At 37.7% G+C, this 22040-nt stretch overlaps 1 protein-coding gene across 8 annotated transcripts; it reads left to right on the top strand.

Moving 5' to 3' along the window:
• The first annotated feature begins 72 nt into the window (after positions 1 to 72).
• LOC149500650 (mediator of RNA polymerase II transcription subunit 25) lies at positions 73 to 21780 on the top strand. 8 transcript variants are annotated; one of them, XM_089735873.1, is made up of 15 exons: positions 74 to 359; positions 1295 to 1453; positions 1980 to 2143; positions 3259 to 3413; positions 4085 to 4185; positions 6310 to 6499; positions 7568 to 7723; positions 8140 to 8337; positions 11530 to 11673; positions 12367 to 12460; positions 13331 to 13452; positions 13784 to 14020; positions 14479 to 14607; positions 18649 to 18712; positions 21118 to 21780. In XM_089735873.1, exons 1-14 carry the CDS (start codon positions 238 to 240, stop codon positions 18682 to 18684), a joined length of 2007 nt encoding a protein of 668 aa, XP_089591999.1. In that variant the 5' UTR covers positions 74 to 237; the 3' UTR covers positions 18685 to 18712; positions 21118 to 21780. The 8 variants fall into 8 exon arrangements, with proteins under 8 accessions (XP_089591993.1, XP_089591999.1, XP_089591998.1 ...); XM_089735872.1 differs by having other exon boundaries at positions 21115 to 21780; XM_089735871.1 differs by having other exon boundaries at positions 7553 to 7723.
• Positions 21781 to 22040: the final 260 nt, after the last annotated feature.

Here is a 22040-nt window from a genome sequence, read left to right as displayed (position 1 = left end):
CTCAAAATTAACAACTTGCTAAATAAAAAAAATTCGAGATGTCAATAATTTCACCTCACTAGTTTATTCTTCCACTACCATCATAGATTATAGACTACCATGCCTATAAACAAACATCATAGCAAACATTCAATTTTATTCTTGTAGATTAAATGAATTACATATATGATTAAGCTAAAGTTTTCATAGATTTGTCACATTTTAGAATATTATACAAAAATATTAAACTAAGTCGCAATGGTGGCTAACGCACCGGAAACTCCTGTACAAGCAGAGATAGTGTTTGTGATTGAGGCGACCGCTGTTAACGGTGCCTTCATAAACGAACTAAAAGTGAATTATCTTATACCCACATTAGAGTAAGTTAATCATTACAAATAATACTTAAAATAACAACAAAAATCTATTAAAACGTTGAGGCGTCTTCGTTGTTGTCTTAGTAATTATTTATTTTTGTTGTGTTTGTAGATGAGTGGGTTCACGGCTCATCTGGTAATTAACTGAAGGCCATAGAAAGCACAACATAAATGACTACTCTGGATTTGTTGTTGTGACTGTCCTTCGGGGGCTTATCTTGTCTTACAGTGACAAATTTCAACTTTAATACGTTGAATGCAACATGAAAAATCAAGTATTTTCATTCAGGCCATGGTGCTCACCGGTGTTTCTTGTCTTATTGAACCGGGTCACCCGTGGGCCGCGTCATGGTTCCAATAAGCCACAGATTTCAGTTATGAAACAAAACATATATGGAAGTGAGCAGCGTGGCCCATTAGCCATACCGAACGCCTTGGTTTTCAAATCCAGTGTTTATCAAGCCTCTTAAAATATCTTAGAAACTAGATTGTATAAGTTGCTAATTTTTATATTTTCTGTAAATTGTCACAGTTTTTAAATATTAGAGTGACAATCTGAAGTTGATAAAAGTTACTGATTCCCTGATTTTGGCTTGGCTATAGTACGCTAGACCCACCGGTGGGCCGCCTCGTGTTCAACACATTAATTTATTTCAACTTGAATATTATAGAAATACTTTGGGCCCCAATTTGTGAAGCCCAGTTCGCCTAATCAGTACATGACCAGCTGTCTGTCTATATGGGGGCTCGTCCACCTACACAGTTCTATACCGTCACCTTATTTAGTTCAGCTTGGTACGTTTGATGGAAATAGCCGTTCATTTTATCCGTTAAACTCAATTTCTGTTTACAATATATTCTTTTGTTTTTACAATAGAAACATCGAAATACAGTAAAACATGTTATTATCAAATCACATTATTTTCTCATTTTTTCAGATATTTCCATGGCGGTGCTCTCGAAGAAGGCAGTGGTACTGGCTCTGTATATGCAATAGTTACATACAAGGCTGCAGACTGCCACCCTGGAGTACCAGTATCAGTTTATGGACCCTTCAACAATCCTCAGAATGTAGTTGAAGCTGTTGATAAAATACAGTAAGTAGGAGATGAAATAATAATTGGGCTTATGACATCTATACTTCTATACTAATATTATATAATATATATAATTATAAAGAGGACAGATTTGTTTGTTTGTTTGTATTGAATAGGCTCCAAAACTACTGAACTGATTTGAAAAATTCTTTCACTGTTTGGAAGCTACACTATTCTGGAGTGACATAGGATAAAATCTTTTTTTTTTAAATTAGGGATCCTTACTAAAACTCCAATAATGGTTTAAAAACCCAAGGTTTAAAAAATTACCTAAAATAATTTTAATGTCTTGACCAGTATCCACAAGATGAAAGCAAAGATGAATGATGTTAATTTAGTTTTGTTTATTATTTAAAAAATATTTAAAAAATGAAATGAAAGGGGAATTTTATTTTTAAACTACTTAATGCTATACATAATAAACATTAATAAATGATGTAATTATATAAAACAATAATTTACACATTTGTTTTGGAATATTTCTGTATTTGTGTGAAACTAAGCATATAAATAAATAAAACTTTAGATTCATTGGGGGACATGCGGAGAGCAGAGCTTGTATCACTGAAGCCCTAACAACAGCCTTGACATGTTTCGATGAGTTTGGTCGTATTGATGCACCGATGTATGCTGTCTTAATGTGCTGCTCCCCACCTTACTCTGCCTACGCCGGAGGAATAGTTCCACCAGGTAAACTAATTTAGTTTTGTCTAAATCTTTAGAAAAACAGAACATATATTCAAATTTTTTTAATTCAAAATTGAATTTTTGATTTCTCATTTTTATTTATAATATATTATGTCTGTTTTGATTGGGTACAATATTTATATATAATATAATATACCGATTTATATATAACTAGCCGTACTCGCCCGCTTCGCTGGGCATTTAAAATTAATATCATTATTTATTGTCATTATTATTAGGGAGTCCAACACTCATATAGATATTGGCCTATCCATTAAGTACATGTATTTTCTATATGGATACCAAGTTTCAAGTCAATCGGATGCATGGTTCAGTAGTTATAACGGACGTCCATAAAAACCACTGTAGATTTATATACTACTAGCTGACCCGGCAGACTTCGTAGTGCCTCAATCGATAAATATAAGACCGACGGGGGACACATCTAAGAAAAAACAAAATTGTTATTTTTATTTAATTCCAAGCATTTTCATATATATACCTTTTAAACCTTCTCTGGACTTCCACAAATGATACAATTTTGTATAAAATAAATTTAAAACAAATAAAAGGAATCCGTCCGATGGGGGACACATCAAAGTAAAAACAAAATTGTTATTTTTATTTAATTTCGAGCATTTTCATATTTATCTACCTTTTAGACCTTCTCTGGACTTCCACAAATAATTCAAGACCAAAATTAGCCAAATCGGTCCAGCCGTTCTCGAGTTTCAGCAAGACTAACGAACTGCAATTCATTTTTATATGTATAGATAGTTAGATTAGTAGTAGTATAGATATAATAAATAAAACAACCATCATCATGTATTTATCGGATTAATGACGGATTAAATCACTGACGGATACTGCTTCAATTCAATGAATTGTATTCATATATAATGATGTATTCAATGCATTAAACATTTGAAACATGTCCTTCTTCAAACGAGGCTTGCTGAGAGTACTTTATGGTAGGCAGCGGCTTGGCTCTGCCCCTGGCATTGTGACGTCCATGAGCGACGGTGACCACTTACCATAAGGTGGGCCGTATGCTCATCTGCTAAAAAAAAACTAATCAAAGTTTGGGTTTCGAGTTTTAACCAGAGTATAACAAACAGGAGTACCTGCGACTATAGAACAAGCGGCCAGGATGCTGAGCGAACGAGGAGTTCAGCTATCGATAACGAGCGCCCGGCGCATCGCTGCTCTGAACTCCTTGTACGAGAACGCCGGCGGGGAACTATTGCAAGCGCAACAGAGGAATTATGCCAAGGTACGAACTTGGGCTTCCTCTGCATGCTCTGCGATCACACCATTTCTTACTGGTGGTAGGACCTCTTGTGAGTCCGCATGGGTAGGTATCACCACCCCGCCTATTTCTGCCGTGAAGCAGTAATGCGTTTCGGTTTGAAGGGCGGGGCAGCCGTTGTAACTATACATGATACCTTAGAACTTATATCTCAAGGGTGACGCATTTACATTGTAAATGTCTATGGGCTGCAGTAACCACTTAACACCAGGTGGGCTGTGAGCTCGTCCACTTATCTAAGTAATAAAAAAAAAAGTTACGAACTGGGGCTTCCTCTGCATGCTCTGCGATCACATCAGCAGAAAGAGCCACGAGGAACTAATGAAGTTAATGTTTTTTTTTCCTGATAGCCTTGAGAGGCTATTTCAGCTTCACCCTAACGTGTGTAGGTGAGCTCACGGGGCTCAACCGAGGCTCAAACTCACTAACACTGACCCTAGCAAGAGCAGTGCTTCGCAGAATCTACCACCGGATCGGAAACGCGACCCACTGAGAAGATCCGGCGAGTAACTCAGTGGGCAAACTAATGTCATCTGTATTAACTTTTTTATTGCTTAAATGCGTGGACGACCTCCCGGCCTATCTAATATTAACTCGTGCCGGGCTCGATTGGATAATAAAATCAAATGCTTCAGGATCCAAAACATCAAGTGTTGCTTCGTGGGTACAGCCTGAAGGAACGCCCCCCAAGCCCCGCGCCTCCCCCCGTACCTGACATACAGACTGACGTTTATGGGTAAGAATATTTCGTTGATGAGTTATTTTTTATGGCATTTCCATTTGTGTCTAGATTAGGGTTGTCGCAATGAAAATTGTGTAAGCTTCATACAACTACGTCGTAAGATAATTCGGCTAAGCCACTTTCTATGATAACTAGCTGTACCCGTCCGCTTCGCTGGGCATTTAAAATTAACATTATTATTTCTCACCCCCACAAAGATTCTCATCATTAACGCCCCCGCAACTGATTTAGGGAGTCCAGCACTCATAAATATTAGCCTATCCATTAAGTACATGTATTTTCTACATGGATACCAAGTTTCAAGTCAATCGGATGCACGGTTTAGTAGTTATAATGAAACATCCGTAAAAACCACTGTAGATTTATATATTAGTATAGATTCGGTGGAATAAATATAGTTCAGAACCTAGAAATAAAACCTCTTTAACAACATGCTGAACTAAAGATAGATTTATTAATGTCACTCAACATATACAACATGTAACATATTTAACGCACACCCTCAAACACCCCAATTAGACTTTAATAGTATAAACCCTATGCATACACCAAATATTATTTATATGTGCGTTAACATTGATTATTTGTGAAATTAGTTATTCCAATTTCGTGGAAATAAAATGGTCACCGATTCACACTCCGCTGCGCACGCACACACAGACACCTACTCGCCGCGCCGCTTGTTCAATGCACTTTAATGACCGTTTTCGTATTTGTTGTTTTATTTTAGATAATACTGCAATGTCACTTTTCACTTTATCAAAGGCGGTTATTATTTTATTCTTTAGTTCTTCGGCACTTATTGTCTGTGTGTTATAAACTAGCGATTTAATTCGCCCCCACAAAAAAAAGTCGAGAGGCGTCAAATCAGCTGATCTAGGAGGTCACTGACCGAAAAGACATAGCGAAATACGGGATCAAATATTTTATTTGCACTATCACTTGACCTCTTATCGATAAGGTGGACGCGGCGTGACTGACTTGTCAAAAATATTTTGTTGACTTCGTTGTTTAGATTTTTCTTTGATCACCGCCGACGCAACCGCATCGCATCGGGATTAGCCTGCCGTTTATTGTAAGAATATTAAGCCGACGAAAGAAAGGGATAGTAATTATTTTTGTATTACGTGGCTTTCTTTTATGTATTGTAGTGTTGCTGTGTGCCGGCGGTCGCTGTTGGTATTGTGTGCGAAGGTATTTTATTTTGTAATAGACTATTATTAGCCTTGAAATAAGTATCAGATTTATTTAATTAAATATTTTTTTTTTCTAATTAGGTATTTATTTTAAAAAGTCTTAATACCCTGACTTACGTTCCATTTTCGTTTCTATGAACTGTTTAGCTAGCTGTGTAGGGTAACTGTAATTTACTTAGTTTTAACTAAATTTTAGAAAAAAAATTTGGTACATAAAAAACAATCAAAATCGATCCAGATTCCGATTCTGAACAAATTACTTTCAGGGTGTGCGTTAATTATGTTACATGTTGTATAGGGTAAGCTAATAAGAAAATTCTAAAAACAGGACCGAATTGTGTTTTTCAATTGGCTGAGAACACTGGAGAGAACTTTTACTGGTGGTAGGATCTCTTGTGAGTCCGCGCGGGTAGGTACCACCGCCCTGCCTATTTCTGCCGTGAAGCAGTAATGCGTTTCGGTTTGACGGTGGGGCAGCCGTTGTAACTATACGAGATCTTAGAACTTATATCTCAAAATGGGTGGCGCATTTACGTTGTAGATGTCTATGGGTTGCAGTAACCACTTAACACCAGGCTTTGAGCTCGTCCACCCATCTAAGCAATAAAAAAAAAACAATAAATATATCGACGCTTGAAAGGCAAACATGACGAAGCGACTATGCGTGAACTTTACAGTAGACTAATTTAAAGTTGAAATACCTGAAAAAAAAATCTATTTTAACGAATCTAGCTGTAGAATCTAAATTATTTTAATAGACCTAGAAATTTTTTTTTTTTGCGCTTCGAATATTGTAATTGCCGATCATTTATGGTCAGATCAGTTATTGTCGCTTAGTCACGTTTGCCTCTCAAGCGTCGATATGAATACAAAACGAACTAATTAAAGCTCGAACATTAATCCCCGTATTTCCCTGGGACAGACAAGGGCGCGGCGCGACCGCGGTCCCGCGCGGGGGCACGACGCCCCCGTTTCCGCGGAGCGGGCCGGGGATCCCGCGGCTAGGCTGGATACCGACCCGCCCGCATGCGCTGTACTGCAACAACTCGGCGCTCCTGACGCAGCTGGCCCAGCCCTCCTATCCGCCGCCTCCACCCGCACACGCCACACAGGTACTCATTACGTAAACAATCACCCAAGAAAAAGTACAAACCACATCTTCATGATATGGTTTTTTTTTATTTTCATTTTTAAAACGATCAACACTCGACAACCCTAAATTAGGGCTTTCACCTAATACTAAGGATACCAGAAACATATACAAGAAAAGAAAGTATACTTGACCATGAATACTTGAAGCCTTTGATAAGGTGCCCTAACGAGAACTGAACACCGGAATGCTATAGTCATTAGAATCACTAGACGAGGCGATATCAACTTTTAATACTTTCGTTGAGCAAACAGAAGTAAATAATAGGTACGTATTGGTCTTCCGTGTTAAAGAACAAAAATAACATATATTGTAATTTCTCTCGTTCATATCATAACCATTTTAATTTATTTAATTTAAATACAAGATGATCATCATAATAGATATGTATCGTTCGTTCAATTTTAGAGATTCAGATCGATACTGACCTGCTCACAAAATGATCCGGTTCGTGCGACTCGTTCATTCGAACGTTTATCACATCAATTTATGACGTAATTAATTTTATCATTTGCCGTTTGATGGCACTTGATGGCGGAACTTACGGCAGGATTTGGGGGAGGCCTATGTCAAAGCAAAACAATCTTAGCCGATGTCAAATGAAAAGAAAAAAAAAAGAATAGTATGTACCTAAATATGAATTAAGGTTGTTAATAAAGGCTTCTTTATCTTTAATATTATCAGGTCACTGGCTGGATAAAGTTTAGTATTGAATAACAGTTTAAAGGAACTGTTATAGTTCGATTTTTTACGTGAGATCAAAACAATTCAAATGCGCTATGCGTCATTAGGCGACAACGAACGACTAACGGAGACGGGCGCGGAGCGAGACGCGGCGACCCGAATGACTATCGTATAGTTCTTTTCTTCTGATTCGTAGGCTTTGTGAAACGAGTCGATCTAATGAACGACTCATATTTTTGAAGTGACCCTATCGTTCGCGCGGATTTTGAGAGACCCGGGTGGTTTGATTCATTCGTTCGCGAACGACACATATCTACATCATAATTAGCAGTGTGCACCTCACCAGAGGATGCCGGGCATGATGGCGGCGACTCCTTCGACCAGCAACACGCAGCAGCCCCAGCTGCAGAGGAGCTACATCTGGAGCGGCGTCATCGAGCTCATGGAGAAGGGTAAGGCGCCGGGAGATCAACAGAAGACAACCAAGCTTCTACCTTGTCAAGTGAGTTGCAATGTTCCGGGCTCAATTCGATTGCCTGCTCAGACATAACGATCTGGACGCGCCTAGCCCGGGATTGTAAGGCTTGCAAACCAGTACAAGTAATCTTTTTTTATTTTTTATTGTTAAGATGGGTGGACGAGCTCACAGCCCACCTGGTGTTAAGTGGTTACTGGAGCCCATAAATAACTACACCGTAAATGCGCAACCCACCTTGAGATACAAGTTCTAAGGTCTCAGTATAGTTACAACGGCTGCCCCACCCTTCAAACCGAAACGCCATACTGCTTTACGGCAGAAATAGGCAGGGCGGTGGTACCTACTCGTACGGACTCACAAGTGGTCCTACCACCAGTGAAATTTATACTCATCATTGACGTAATTAACACGATTTACGACGCACGATATACTTACTATAGGTATCGACAACTTCAAAAGACATAGAACCTGAATTGAAAGCGGACACGTGGCCGAGTAAGCTCTTAATGCAGTTGATGCCGAAGCAATTGATCAGCAACATCGGAGGACAGTATCTCAAGGACAGCAAGTCGGTACTGTTCCACCTTCAGCCGAGCGAAGCCCTCGACCATTTAACCAACGTTATGGTCAACGGGTATGTGAGTATTACAATTTTTTTTCTACTATAGTAAATAGATAATTTTTTTCATGTAGTATAGAACAAAGTTAAGGTATAGTAACCGGCAAACTTCTTGAGCAAATGACCTTGACTGCGCAGAACCGAATTTTAGATCACTTTGGTGGTAAGGGTGAGGCGCGACGGCATGGGAAATCGTATCGAGCGCGTTATTGGTAGATCAGTCGAACCTTGCGTCCCGCACCGCGCCCTCGTTCCGCTTGCTCCCAAAAGTACGCTTGCGTACAGTGAAAAGTCTATCGTTATTAATCGTTAAGTTATTTGTTATAATTGCTTGTTGACTTTGTTGCCATTGCTATTTGTTGAGAGTTAGTTGATTTTTTATAAAAAATACACTACGCTGCGACAAACTGGTGTAGTATTCAAAAGAAAGGGTAGAAAAATTGTGTACGACGTATATTGCTTCATTATAAAACAGGGGAAGAATGATATGGAAAAAGTAAAACAGACTTCGGAAGCAACTAAAACATCCGTGAGTACTGTTAGGTGCATTATTAACGAAGCTAAAGGCTCTGGCTTGCTCGCCGTGTTTCGGACTCCGGGTAAGAAAAGATCAGGGAAGAAGAAAGTTACCGGAATGGATAGTTTCGTTCAATCTGTAATAAAAAGATGTAATCATAATAACTATATAACAAGCAGCGAAACTCCGTACCGTAGAAAGGCTTCGAAAAATTTAAAGAAGATATAAATTTTAATGGCTCGGTATGAAGTTTACGACGAATTATGAAAGAGCTAGGCTTCAGCTGGAAAAAAACAGAAAATAATCGGAAGCTGGTAATTGAAAAAAATTACATGCGATTACTACGAAGCGAATATCTTCAAAAAATAATTAATTATAGACAAAAAAGTAGACCGAACCGACCGAGTTGTAAACTACACCGATGATCCCTATGTCGACTCATCACGATGATAGCAACTCGGGTGATAAAAACAGTGATGATGATGGTCAAGATTATGATAACGAAAAAAAAAATTACAAATACCCGCTTCGCTTCAACTGAACCAAGACCTGGCAACAGCTCTAGTTTTGATTTAATAGAAGGAATATATATTTTACCCCAAGATTAAATTATTACAATTATTAACCTATATTTTTTGTTGATGTTCTCATAAATATATAAATAAATACATATGTTGATTTTAATAATTTAATTGCCTTATGACGCAGAGTAAATAATGTTTTTGCACGTGAGTGTACCATGCGCAAACTTACCCCCACTACGTCAACAAATGCTCACGAAGTTTGCCGGCTATTATACTATCAGTGGGATTTAGAAGTTGTATTTCACGCCTGTATGTAGATGGTCGTCTAAATAAACTTTACAATGTAATTAATTTGGACAGGGTAAAACAGTATTTGTTTGATATTACAAGCGTTATTTTTGTGAAATTTATGTAATCCAATATGTAGCTACTATTAATTGTTGTGAACCGCTTCACTTGCCACTATTGCTACCTTTTAAGGTTGTAGTTTTATTTGATAAAACGCTGATGTCAGATCGAAGGCTTTAAAATGTTTACCCTTAAATAGTCATGTCATGGTGTTTTTTTGGTTCCAATGGGAGTCAAAAAGTCACATAACATAAATAAATAAAAAGGTTTTTTTTTACTTTCCTACCTATTCTAGTTACCTCGAGGGGTTATACTAGATTCACAGAACTAATAGGTGAGCTCACGGGGCTCTAACCGCTCTGACCTCTTTATTTCCAAACGAACATTACAGAGATAGCTTGTTGACTCTTTCTAGTTAGTACGTAATCTATATATATAAAAATGCATTGCTGTTCGTTAGTCTCGTTAAAACTCGAGAACAGCTGGACCGATTTGGCTAATTTTGGTCTTGAATTATTTGTGGAAGTTATTTTGAAGTCGTCGTGGCCTAAACGATAAGAAGTCCGGTGCATTCGTATCTAGCGATGCACCGGTGTTCGAATCCCGCAGGCGGGTACCAATTTTTCTGATGAAATACGTACTTAACAAATGTTCACGATTGACTTCCACGGTGAAGGAATAACATCGTGTAATAAAAATCAAACCCGCAAAATTATAAATTGCGTAATTACTGGTGGTAGGACCTCTTGTGAGTCCGCACGGGTAGGTACCACCTCCCTGACTATTTCAGCCGTGAAGCAGTAATGCGTTTCGGTTTGAAGGGTGGGGCAGCCGTTGTAACTATACTGAGATCTTAGAACTTATATCTCAAGGTGCGTGGCGCATTTACGTTGTGGATGTCTATGGGCTCCAGTTACCACTTAACACCAGGTGGGCTGTGAGCTCGTCCACTCATCTAAGCAATAAAAAAAAAAAAAAAAAGAGAAGGTCTAAAAGTTAAATAAACATTAAAATGCTCGAAATTAAATAGAAATAACAATTTTGTTTTTCCTTTGATGTGTCCCCCGTCCTTTTGTTTGTTTTAAGTTTATTTGATACAAAAGCATAGGTCTTTTATTTATAGATTGAGGCACTACGAAGTCTGCCGGGTCAGCTATCTGTAATAGATATTTGTAGTGGAAATGGCTCGCTACTTTCCTTAACTGCACAGCTTACAATTTATAAATAAACACAACTAACTAATATATTTATGATTAAAATTAGTCAACTGGAAATGTATAAGTTTGTGTGTGTGTAAGTGGAGCGTGTGTTTGCTGTATGTCCTACACATTTGTATGTATTTAGCGGTGTATGCGTGATATAATTTAAATAACTAGTGGTCGCCCGGTCGTCGAAATTCGACTACAATTGATTAAAATTAAAAGTTAGTGCACTATTAAGATTCTATTTTCAAAGACTATTATACTTCTATAATCACAAATTTCGCCGAGACTACACTATAGAAAAATATTAATAAAGACAAACAATATTTAATCTATTCTCAATTTGACAACAGACGTCAAGAACAAAAGTTTGACATAGTATGCATGCGTGTGTGCGTCAAATACATGGTATGTAGTATGTGTAATGTTTTCTTTATTGATTTTATGTATCTTTTATGCATTATTTAAAAAAATATTAGCATTGTGCACTTCTCCTCTATATTCTCTATAAGTGTGGAAAATTTCATACACCTCCGACCGCGCAATTTTCGTAAAAAGGGATACAAAGTTTATGCTTCACGTATTAATATGTAGATAATAATAATACTTTTTTGTTCCAGGCCGGCTGCGTACACTTCAATCCGATATCGTCGCCGCCCCAATGTGACATAAAAGTGCTAATGTTATTGTACACGCCCGACAAAAAGGCTTATTTGGGTTTCATTCCTAATAACCAAGTCGCGTTCGTGGACAGACTTAGAAGTGTAAGCATTTTTATTGTGTTATATATAACTTGATGAAATGTTTGGCGAAATGTTCAAAAACAATCAACGTCCAACAATATTTTGAAAATGGGAGTTCGGATTGTATTTTCGTTTTTTTTTTTTTTTTTATTGCCCTTGTAGGCATACGAGCATACGGCCCACCTGATGGTGAGTGGTTATCGTCGTCCATGGACTTCAGCAATGCCAGAAGCAGAGCCAAGCCGCTGCCTACCGCAAAAGCGTATGCTGCCTATCGTGGAAAGCAAATTCTGGAAAAATAACAAAAAAAACAATACGGGAATATTTTGGTTACTTTGTTTGAGATGTGTTAATGCAATTGAAATTTTTATCACGCGTTCCAAGTTACTTTAGTTAGTAATCACGTCTGACAAAAAAAGCTTAGAATATGAATTTGGAGAATTACTGCAAACTAATGTGGAATGTTTTACTGGTGGTAGGACCTCTTGTGAGTCCGCGCTGGTAGGTACCACCACCCCGCCTATTTCTGCCGTGAAGCAGTAATGCGTTTCGGTTTGAAGGGTGGGGCAGCAATACTGAGACCTTAGAACTTATATCTCAAGGTGGGTGGGGCATTTACTTTGTAGATGTCTATGGGCTCCAGTAACCACTTAAAACCAGGTGGGCTGTGAGCTCGTCCATCCAACTAAGCAATAAAAACCATCTTTCGACCAGGTCATCCAACAGCAGAAGATAACGCAGCAGATAATCAACAAGCAGCATCCGGCGACGGTCAGCGCGGCTGCCGGACCGCCGCCCAGCATGCCAGGTTCGATGCCACCTTCTCTCTAGGGGCTTGGGTGGAACATGAGCATCCGCCCCATCAAGCGATCGGCTCGTAATGACGGTTATTGGTAACATTAAATGATTTTGCAACAGTATATAATCTATTGTTGCGCCAAAGCAGTCGTGCATTCCAGTTTGAAGGTTGGTATAATTGTTATACCATTGACACTTGGACTTCACGTCTCGAGTTGGGTAGGCAATTATCCAGTGGCTAGTTTTTTTATTTTTATTTTTTTTTCCTACTTAAGTTGATAGCCTTGAGAGGCTATTTCAGCGGAACCTTAACTAGTAGGTGAGCTCACGGGGCTCAGACCTGACGACGTTGCTAACACGAACCCTAGCAAGAGCCGTGCTTCGCAGAATCTACCACCGGATCGGAAACGCGACCCACTGAGAAGATCCGGCGAGAAACTCAGTGGGCTGTGTCTGAGGGTAGAGGCTAGGTTGACTTCGCAATACACTGCGGGCTTCTAAAGCGGATAAAAAAAAATTTGAGAATTATTTTGGTTTGCAACTTGCTATGTATAAGAAAGACACCCGGTAGACCCGTATCTCACAAGTCACACTAGTGACTCGGTGACTTTCTGATGATTAACATTTTGCAACATTTACTGGTGCCGTATATATTCTCACTCCTCACGTATGAGTACCTCCACCCTGCATATCTTAGCCTCGCATTGCTTTTTATATTTTTATTTTTTATTGCTTAGGTGGACGAGCTCACGGCCCACCTGGTGTTAAGTGGTTACCGGAGCCCATAGACATATACAACGTAATTTTGTAGATAGATAGGAGATACATTTGCGTGATGGAGGAGGTAGAGGTGGCGTGGACTAATGAGTGCGGTCCTTAGTTGCAGGTCAGATGTCGACTGCGGGCATGTCCTCGTCCGGGATGGGAGCGATGGGCAGCGTGCCGGCGCTGGGCCCCGCCAACAGCACCATAGTGTCGCAGCAGATGCAACAACACGCACAAGTATATATTTATATATATAGACTACATTGTTTTGTGTCAATGTATAGAGAAATAACCAAATCATATAAGATTAAATATAGTATTTTCGTTTTTAAAATTATTTAATTAATTAATTAATTAATTTAAAATGTAAACCTTAAAACTAGTTTTACGGTTTAAATTTTACGTTTTTTATTTTCATTATTTTATTTTTGACATATTGAATACTTGAATACGACGTAGTTTTCGTGGTCGCACAGACTATACATGTAGATATCAGGCACGGATAGAAAATTGACGACCCGAAAATTCGCAGTGGAACGTGTTTGAAATGTAATAATATTGTTTTGAGGGTATGATGATGGGCGGCGGGATGTCTGGCGGCGTTGTCGGCGGCAAGGGCCCGCGCTCCGTCACGCAGCTGGACGGGCTCGAGGCGGCCCGCCAACAGAACCTGGAGAAGATACAGCAGCTTCAGGAGACATTGCAGGCCGCGCACCAGCAGGAGGCCCAGTTCAAGTCGCAGATGGACATCATGTCGCACCTGCACGCCGCCCAGCAACAAGAGCAACACTATAAACAGCTAGAAGTAATCATTATATGCATCCCTCGTTCTAAAATTTGAATAGCATCCGATTCATGGTCCTTCGAGTCGAATCATAATTTAGTTTATAAAGAAGGTGTGAAACAAGTGAAATGGATTAATTTGAATTTGAATGAAATGAAACGAAATAAAATGAAATTGTGGGAAATTAATTGACACTTTAATGGAACCTGTAATGGGTCAGCGATATTGTTTTCTTGCACTCAAACAATCCGCAAATACTAAATAAATTATAAATTAATATAAGTCTTCATTATTGCATCGTAAAGAAACGCTAATTAAAAAAAAACTTATCACATAACCTCAATTCTCTCGTTTCCGCCAAAAATTTGACTCACCTATGTTACTAATGAGGGTAATTATAAATATAAATATATAAGTATTTGTCGCGCTGAACTGACTTGTGTCTCGAATCGCTTTAGTTATTTTAACTGACGTTACAGGAACAACAGCGCAAGCATCAACTACAGCAACAGTTGCAGCAACAGTTGCGCGCGGCCGGCGCTCACCCGACGCGCATACTGCGGCCCATGCTGCCCACCAACCCGGGCCTCAAGCATCTGCTGCAGCAGGTAACGTGTGCTTTCACACTAATCGCCCGACCCGCAATGTAAAGCGAAAACGTCATACGAGTTCATTGACTCATCATGTTTTTGTTCGTAGTACATTGCGTGCGTGCGTATTTATAGCGTATATATGAATTCAACGATTCCTACATCGTCGTGTAACAATAATCAAACTTATAATGATCCAATTTAACAATTTTTTATTTTATTGCTTATGTGGGTGGATGAGCTCACAGCCCACCTGGTGTTAAGTGGTTACTGGAGCCCATAGATATTTACAACGTAAATGCGCCACCCACCTTGAGAAATGAATTCTAAGGTCTCAGTATAGTTACAACGGCTGCCCCATCCTTCAAACCGAAACGCATTACTGCTTCACAGTAGAAATAGGTCGGGTGGTGGTACCTAGCACCGTGTGGACTCATAAGAGGTCCTAGCACCAGTAATTACGCAAATTATAATTTTGCGGGTTTCATTTTTATTACACGATGTTATTCCTTTACCGTGGAAGTCAATCGTGAACATTTGTTGAGTACGTATTTCATTAGAAAAATTGGTACCCACCTGTGACCACCAGGTGGGCTGTGAACTCGTCCACACATCTAAGCAATAAAAAAGGAAAAAATGGTACTTAACCCCGTCATGTCTTCAATTACACTTGATAAGTTTTATTTGTAAAGGTGTGTCTTCATTGCGACGTTTATAAGCGAGCAATCGCGTATTTATAAACACGTCTCCATGGCTTCCTTCCATTTAGTTTGTAAATTTTTGATGAAGGTACTTCTCACTCGTGGCCAAACTCTTTCGTTCAAGATCAAAATTTAGGTGTCAATAAAAATATACCAAAAAAAAAAAACATTCTAACCTCAATTTTGGTACGTGCTTTGTAAATTTATTTCACACATCACGTGTTCTGCTATTAATTCGACCAAAATGGCGATTTAAATTATATTAACGTATATCAAAAGAAACTTTTTTATGAGTCAGTGAAAGCACGCCTTTATAATGCTTATGAGTTATAGACTTAAAAACGTATAGTTATTCTTTATAAAGAGACTAGCGACCCGCCCTCGCTTCGCTTGGGAAACATTAAAACGCACATGAAACAAAAAAAAACAAAAAAAAAAAAAGTAGCCTATGTTCATCAGGGACAATGTCGGCTTCTAATGGAAAAAGAATTTTTCAAATCGGTCCAGTAGTTTCGGAGCCTATCCGAAACAAACAAACAAACAAATCTTTCCTCTTTATAATATTAGTATAGAAGATCGAGAGGTGAAAGGTCATTTGATTTGAGTGACATTTTTTGTAACTTTACCGGGAACTTATAATAATTAAGGTTTAAAAATTGGAAAAACGAAAAAAGCTTATTCAGGTATTTGAATGGGGTAAACTTAATTGAAGTTCAATTATTAAAAACATTGAGCTGTTGATGCGAATCACTACATAGTATAAAACAAAGTTGCTTTCTCTGTCCCTATATCCCTATGTATGCTTAAATCTTTAAAACTACGCAACGGATTTTGATGCGGTTTTTTTTAATAGATAGAGTGATTGAAGAGGAAGGTTTATATGTATAACAGCATCCATTAAATAGTGGAGAAATCAATAATAAATTACTATTTCCGAAGCGAAGCGAGGGCGGGTCGCTAGTTAATAATAAAACGCACCTTTAATTACAAAGATAAATGTTGCGTGTTAACCAAAATGTCACTTAAACCAAATAGATTTTCACCCCTCCAAAATTCTTCGTTGGATCAGAATCATTTGAATGATGCTTTTAAATATCTTCCTTTCGAAGGCTTCATTGTAAACATATTTTTTTCTTGTGTTTGAACATATTAATCTATGTGCACACATAAATCTTTGCTTACCTTCTCCTATATACATATAAATATATATCGACGCTTGAAAGGCAAACGTGACTAATGAATAACTGCTTTGTACATAAATTATAGGCAATAACCATATTCGATGCGCAAAAAAATATATATTTCTAGGTCTATTAAAATCATTTCAATCCTACAGCTAGATTCGTTAAAATAGATTTTTTTCAGGTATTTCAACTTTAAATTAGTCTACTGTAAAGTTCACGCATTGTCGCTTAGTCACGTTTGCCTTTCAAGCGTCGATATGGTTGTTATGAATCTCTCTTATAGCTTGAAAATTTCACGGCTAACAATATCGGAAATTATATTTTCAATGTTTTGCGTTGAATTAATAAAATTAAAATCGCTTTTACGTTTTAATCTCGTTGCCTTATTGTTTTTAATTGTTTTATTGTTTTATTGTTTTACTTGTGGTAGGACCTCTTGTGAGTCTGCACGGGTAGGTACCACCACCCCGCCTATTTCAGTCGTGAAGCAGTAATGCGTTTCGGTTTGAAGGGCGGGGCAGCCGTTGTAAATACACTGAGACCTTAGAACTTATATCTCAAGGTGGGTGGCGCATTTACGTAGCACATGTCTCTGGGCTCCAGTAACCACTTAACACCAGGTGGGCTGTGAGCTCGTCAACCTATCAAAGCAATAAAAAAATATTATTTCCGACCTATCGATTACTTTACGGTTTGTCGTTGTCACGGACAAGCGTAAGAGCGATTTTGATTATATCTACGACTCGCTAAAAGTAATTTATGTCATAATTTTATTTTAAAAGAAAAACTGAAAAAAAAAAGTCTTTTCGGTGAAGTTTCACAGAATCGACTTTGCTTCTGTTCGAATTCTTGTCGTTATTAATGTATAGTATTTTATTTAATATGCGTAGTTTAAAACAAAAATGTATATAAGTTGGCATTTTTTTACGAAAAAAATAATAATCTGTACGGAATCACTTATTGTGGTTTTAAGGTTTTTTTTTTTTGCTTTATCGTTCAAAGTTATCGGGGTTTTAATAATTACATAAATGATTAAAAATCTTATTTTAAAAATGTTCGCACCAAGATACTTATGCGACGTTGTCCAAATTCCAATTAAAATTTATTTGTCATTCTGTCGCTCCCTAAAACCCTTGTTCGGAATATTACTTACGTATATTTGTCATATCACTTCGCATACGAATGAAGGGTGATAAATCTTTTCGTCTATCTATATATTAATACGTGAAGCAAAACCTTTGTACCCCTTTTTACGAAAATTGCGCGAACAGAGGAGTATGAAATTTCCCACACTTATAGAGAATATAGCGAAGGAGTGCAGAGTGCTAAAGTTTTTAAAAAATTAATGCATTAATAATATGTACATTAAATCAATAAAAAAAACATTACTCACACTCACACCACCGATCCCTAATTTTTTTCAAAAAAGATTATAGCCTATGTCACTCAGAAATAGTGTAGGTAGCTTTCAAACAGTGAAAGAATTTTTCAAATCGATTCAGTAGTTTCGGAGCCTATTCAATACAAACAAACAAACAAATTTTTCCTCTTTGTAATATTAGTATAGATAATAAGAACTGGGGACAGATTACGCACAGTCATCCGACGATTCCATGTATTATCGGTATGTATATTATGGTATTGTGTGTATTATGGTACCAGAGATTGACATACATACTTATATATGTTCAACTACACATATATACCTAGTTAATAATCGACAAAGAACAAACAAATGTGTGCATCATAAAAAAGTTTGCCCGATGTAGGAATCGAACCCACGACCCTATGCGCAACAGTCGGGGGCGCTAACAATTACACCACCGTATCATTCAGATTATTTGTTTTAATTCACCCTTCAACAGTTCAGCAGAAGAAAAAAAGTGTATTCATATTGTTTTGAGACAGATGTAATTCACTAATGCATTTAAAACTATCTTCTGCCTCACGACGCGTCGTGTCATACATTCGCATAGCTTAGACGTCAATTTATCTAAGTTATTCGATCTGTCTCCTCACCAATTTATTACTTTTGAAAAAAGTCGATTCTAATTTTGATAGTATACCCAAACCCCCTCACCATCCCTCCCTCTCTCCCCCGTGTAAGCACAGGAGCAAAGTCGATATGTGTTTTCCGCACACACAAAGCACAACCATTGCTGCATTGTTTATAGCAACAGCAGCACCGTGGGCCGAGACCTCACGCGTGAGACGCCGCCGAAGCTGTAGCACGCACAAGTAACATCCCGCACTAGATAACTATGGGCGATTGTTCAGTGAAAATAATCTATTAATCGACTCTTATTATGTGACGTAGTGATGTACAGCACTCACGGCAAAGGCATTTCGTGTATTTTGTATTGCTCAATAAATATTATATTTATCGAAATTTTTTTTTTTTTTAAGGCTATCTATAATAAGAGAAAACCTTTACTGAATATAAGGTTTTCTCTTATAACAATTTAATAAGCTAAAATTAACAGTAAAATTTGTTTTAATTACGTTAGATACATTGACAAAAAAAAAGTCGGATATGAAATCAATATTCATCAGTAAAGTCCTTGTGAATTTGAGCAAATCCAACATGTTTTCTTACAATCGGATCCATCATTCGTTGCTTTAATCGATTAAATCGACTATTTTTCATCGATTATATTCACTGATCAGCAATCGTTCATCGCTTTCACATTAATATTCATTTTACTGTGTTCGTGAAATCATATGAAAAAATCCAGTAATTTAATTTATTGATAATAATGAACCACATTTTTATCGTGAATAAGCAATCGAGTTGTTCCCTTAAATTATTCTTTCCTATCGCACTGCCGGTTTTTGGCTGAATTCATTTCTTACCACGTACTGGCTCTTGGATAAGTTCCCCCCAGCCGAAGGCATATGCTATGTCCTTCTTCAAACGTTTGAAGACAGTTTCAAACAGTAGGCAGCGGCTCGCCACTGCCCCTGGCGTCCCCTTTTTTTTCCTACCTAAGCTGATAGTCTAGAGCAGGGGTTCCCAAACTTATTTTGTCTACTGCCCACTTTGAGGATAAATTATTTTTTAGCGCCCCCATTTTTCACCTACTTAAAATCACTAGCGAGAGCTCAGTTGGTGTAGAAGAGCCCTCCTAGGTGAAATTACAAATCGCCTCTCAGGCCTCTACACAACGCCCCCTTTTTTTTCTGAGACAATTACCGCCAGACAATTAGGTCTGTAGCGCCCACTTTGGGAAAGGCTGGTCTAGAGAGACCATATCAGCGTAACCTTAACTAGTAGAGGAGCTCACGGGGCTCAAACCTGACGACGTTGCTAACATGACCCCAGCAAGAGCGGTGCTTCGTAGAATCTACCAGCGGATCGGAAGCGCGACCCACGTTCCCGATGTCCAACTGGGCTTAAATAGAATCTCGAGTTTAGATATCCACCCAAGTCCAACGGCATTACGATTTTGCGACATTACGATAGCAAAATAAGGGTGTATTGTGTCCCAATTCTTTGATTTCACGAACGCAGTAGCGCATGCGTCATCATAACTTTGGTTATGTGGTATTTGCTTGGTATAAGTTTGTTTTATACACTCTAGTATACTTTGAGCATGTTATTAAAAGTATCAATGGTTTGAAATTTGGTTTGAAATTGGTTTAATATTTCAATACAACACGTCGTACAGTCGTAAATATCGAGGGATGAAAGGCTAAAGCGACCTTTCGCTTAATACGCGACTTTTATCTGTTTAACTTTGTCATTAAAGTTTAGTTTTGTTTGATATCAGCATCAACAGTTCGAAGTTTTTAATTGAACTGTGCAAATAGCTGAATAAGTTTTTTTTTTGTTATTGATATTTTATTCCAAATTTTAAACTTTAAATGGCTGACATGTAAAGTTGCAAAAATGTTGCTTAAATCAAATAGTCTTTCATCTCTCGATATGTATGTTGTTTAGTATCTGAGAATATAATATTTCTATTGAAACAGTCTGCAGAAATCAGAATTGCAAATTAATAATAAAAAAAAAAAGCATTTTTTTTACAAATTAGCAACTTCTGCAATCTATGTACATATGTGTTTGTAGGGAAGCATGGCGATATTAAAGTGGCAATTTTATCATTAAAATAAAAAATAATTCAATATTCATCACTTCGTAAATTAAAACCATTCATGTAGGTACTTTAAAGAATTGTTGTATCGGTTAAATAAAGACTATTGTATAAACATAACCTATTCTTCTCTACCTGTCAAATTAATTCAGAATAGTGTAAATAATCATTGAAAGTGTCCGTGTATATTTGTCGATTAAAATAACATTTCAATATGTGAAATGAATATACGTAGGTAGGTAACATAATTATAATTCTGGACAAATAGTAGTGATGTTCCACTAACAAGGTTTGTTTGGTTGGACTATTTTTAGTCGATATGAACAGGGATGGGAAAAATCAAAGACAATACTGATTTGTTTTTTTTTAATTATCCTCTTCCAGCAACAAGTGAAATGGGACTCTAAAAATAATAATAATTGAAAATAATTTCGTTATTTCTGAAATCTGTATTGTCTGTGTGTACATTGTGGCTTTTGGTATCGGTGAATTGTAAAGATTGTTGAGCCTCCGTAACCACTCAGGTCACACGTGTTTTGTGTATAGCAGCCGCAGTACCGACCCGGGACAGCTGTGGTGAGACCGACGACTCAACAAACCCAACAGTTCGACGACGTCAACAATTACAACGATTTCCTGCAATAGTTTAAAAAAAATGCGTATTTAATAAGTAAGTTTACTGGTGGTAGGACCTCTAGTGAGTCCGCGCGGGTGGGTACCACCACGTTGCCTATTTCTGCCGTGAAGCAGTAATGCGTTTCGGTTTGAAGGGTGGGGTAGCCGTTGTAACTATACTTAGAGACGACTGAAGACGTTAGAACTTATATCTCAAGATGGGCGGCGCATTTACGTTGTGAATGTCTATGGACTCCAGTAACCACTTAACACCAGGTGGCCTGTGAGCTCGTTCACCCATCCAAGCAATAAAAAAAAACAAAAAATTGTATGTAAAAAAAAAGCTACCATCGCAGCTTAATATCTTACGTTTACAGACTTTATTGAAAAAAAACCGTTGCCAACACTTCGAATTACCACGGAAATTATTCAAGTAACTATTTTTTTTTATTGCTTAGATGGTTGGATGAGCTCACAGCTCACCTGATGTTAAGTGGTTACTGGAACCCATGGACATCCACAACGTAAATGCGCCATCCACCTTGAGATATAAGTTGTAAGATCTCAATACTCGAAATTCGTACTCAGTATTCCAAACGATGAGAATAATAAAATTAAAATACTAAATGCGACATTAAATCGCGGTAGTGGATTTATGTCTCCAATAGACCGAAGAAAATTTTAGTATTGTGTAAGTTTTTTTTTACAATTAACTTCTTGATAATATCATTGTACCCACGGAATAGATAAATAAGGTTTATTATTTACCTTATTTATTTATTAGAATAGATAAATATCACGGAATAGATAAATAAGGTTTATTATTTATCTTATTTATCTATTCCGTGATTGTACCT

This window comes from Bombyx mandarina, chromosome 20, assembly GCF_030267445.1.
Source record: "Bombyx mandarina strain Sakado chromosome 20, ASM3026744v2".
NCBI classification, from domain to species: Eukaryota; Metazoa; Arthropoda; class Insecta; order Lepidoptera; family Bombycidae; genus Bombyx; species Bombyx mandarina.
Note: the sequence above shows the minus strand (reverse complement) of the source record. Positions and strands in the feature narration are given on the sequence as shown.

Excerpts from the sequence above, each read along its gene's own strand:
- LOC149500650 (XM_089735865.1), top strand. The coding sequence starts at position 238 with ATGGTGGCTAACGCACCGGAAACTCCTGTACAAGCAGAGATAGTGTTT. Across the intron at positions 8,338-11,529 it reads ACGTTATGGTCAACGGGTAT|GCCGGCTGCGTACACTTCAA; the intron begins GTGAGTATTACA and ends TTTTTGTTCCAG. Across the intron at positions 12,461-13,330 it reads ACCGCCGCCCAGCATGCCAG|TTGCAGGTCAGATGTCGACT; the intron begins GTTCGATGCCAC and ends TGCGGTCCTTAG.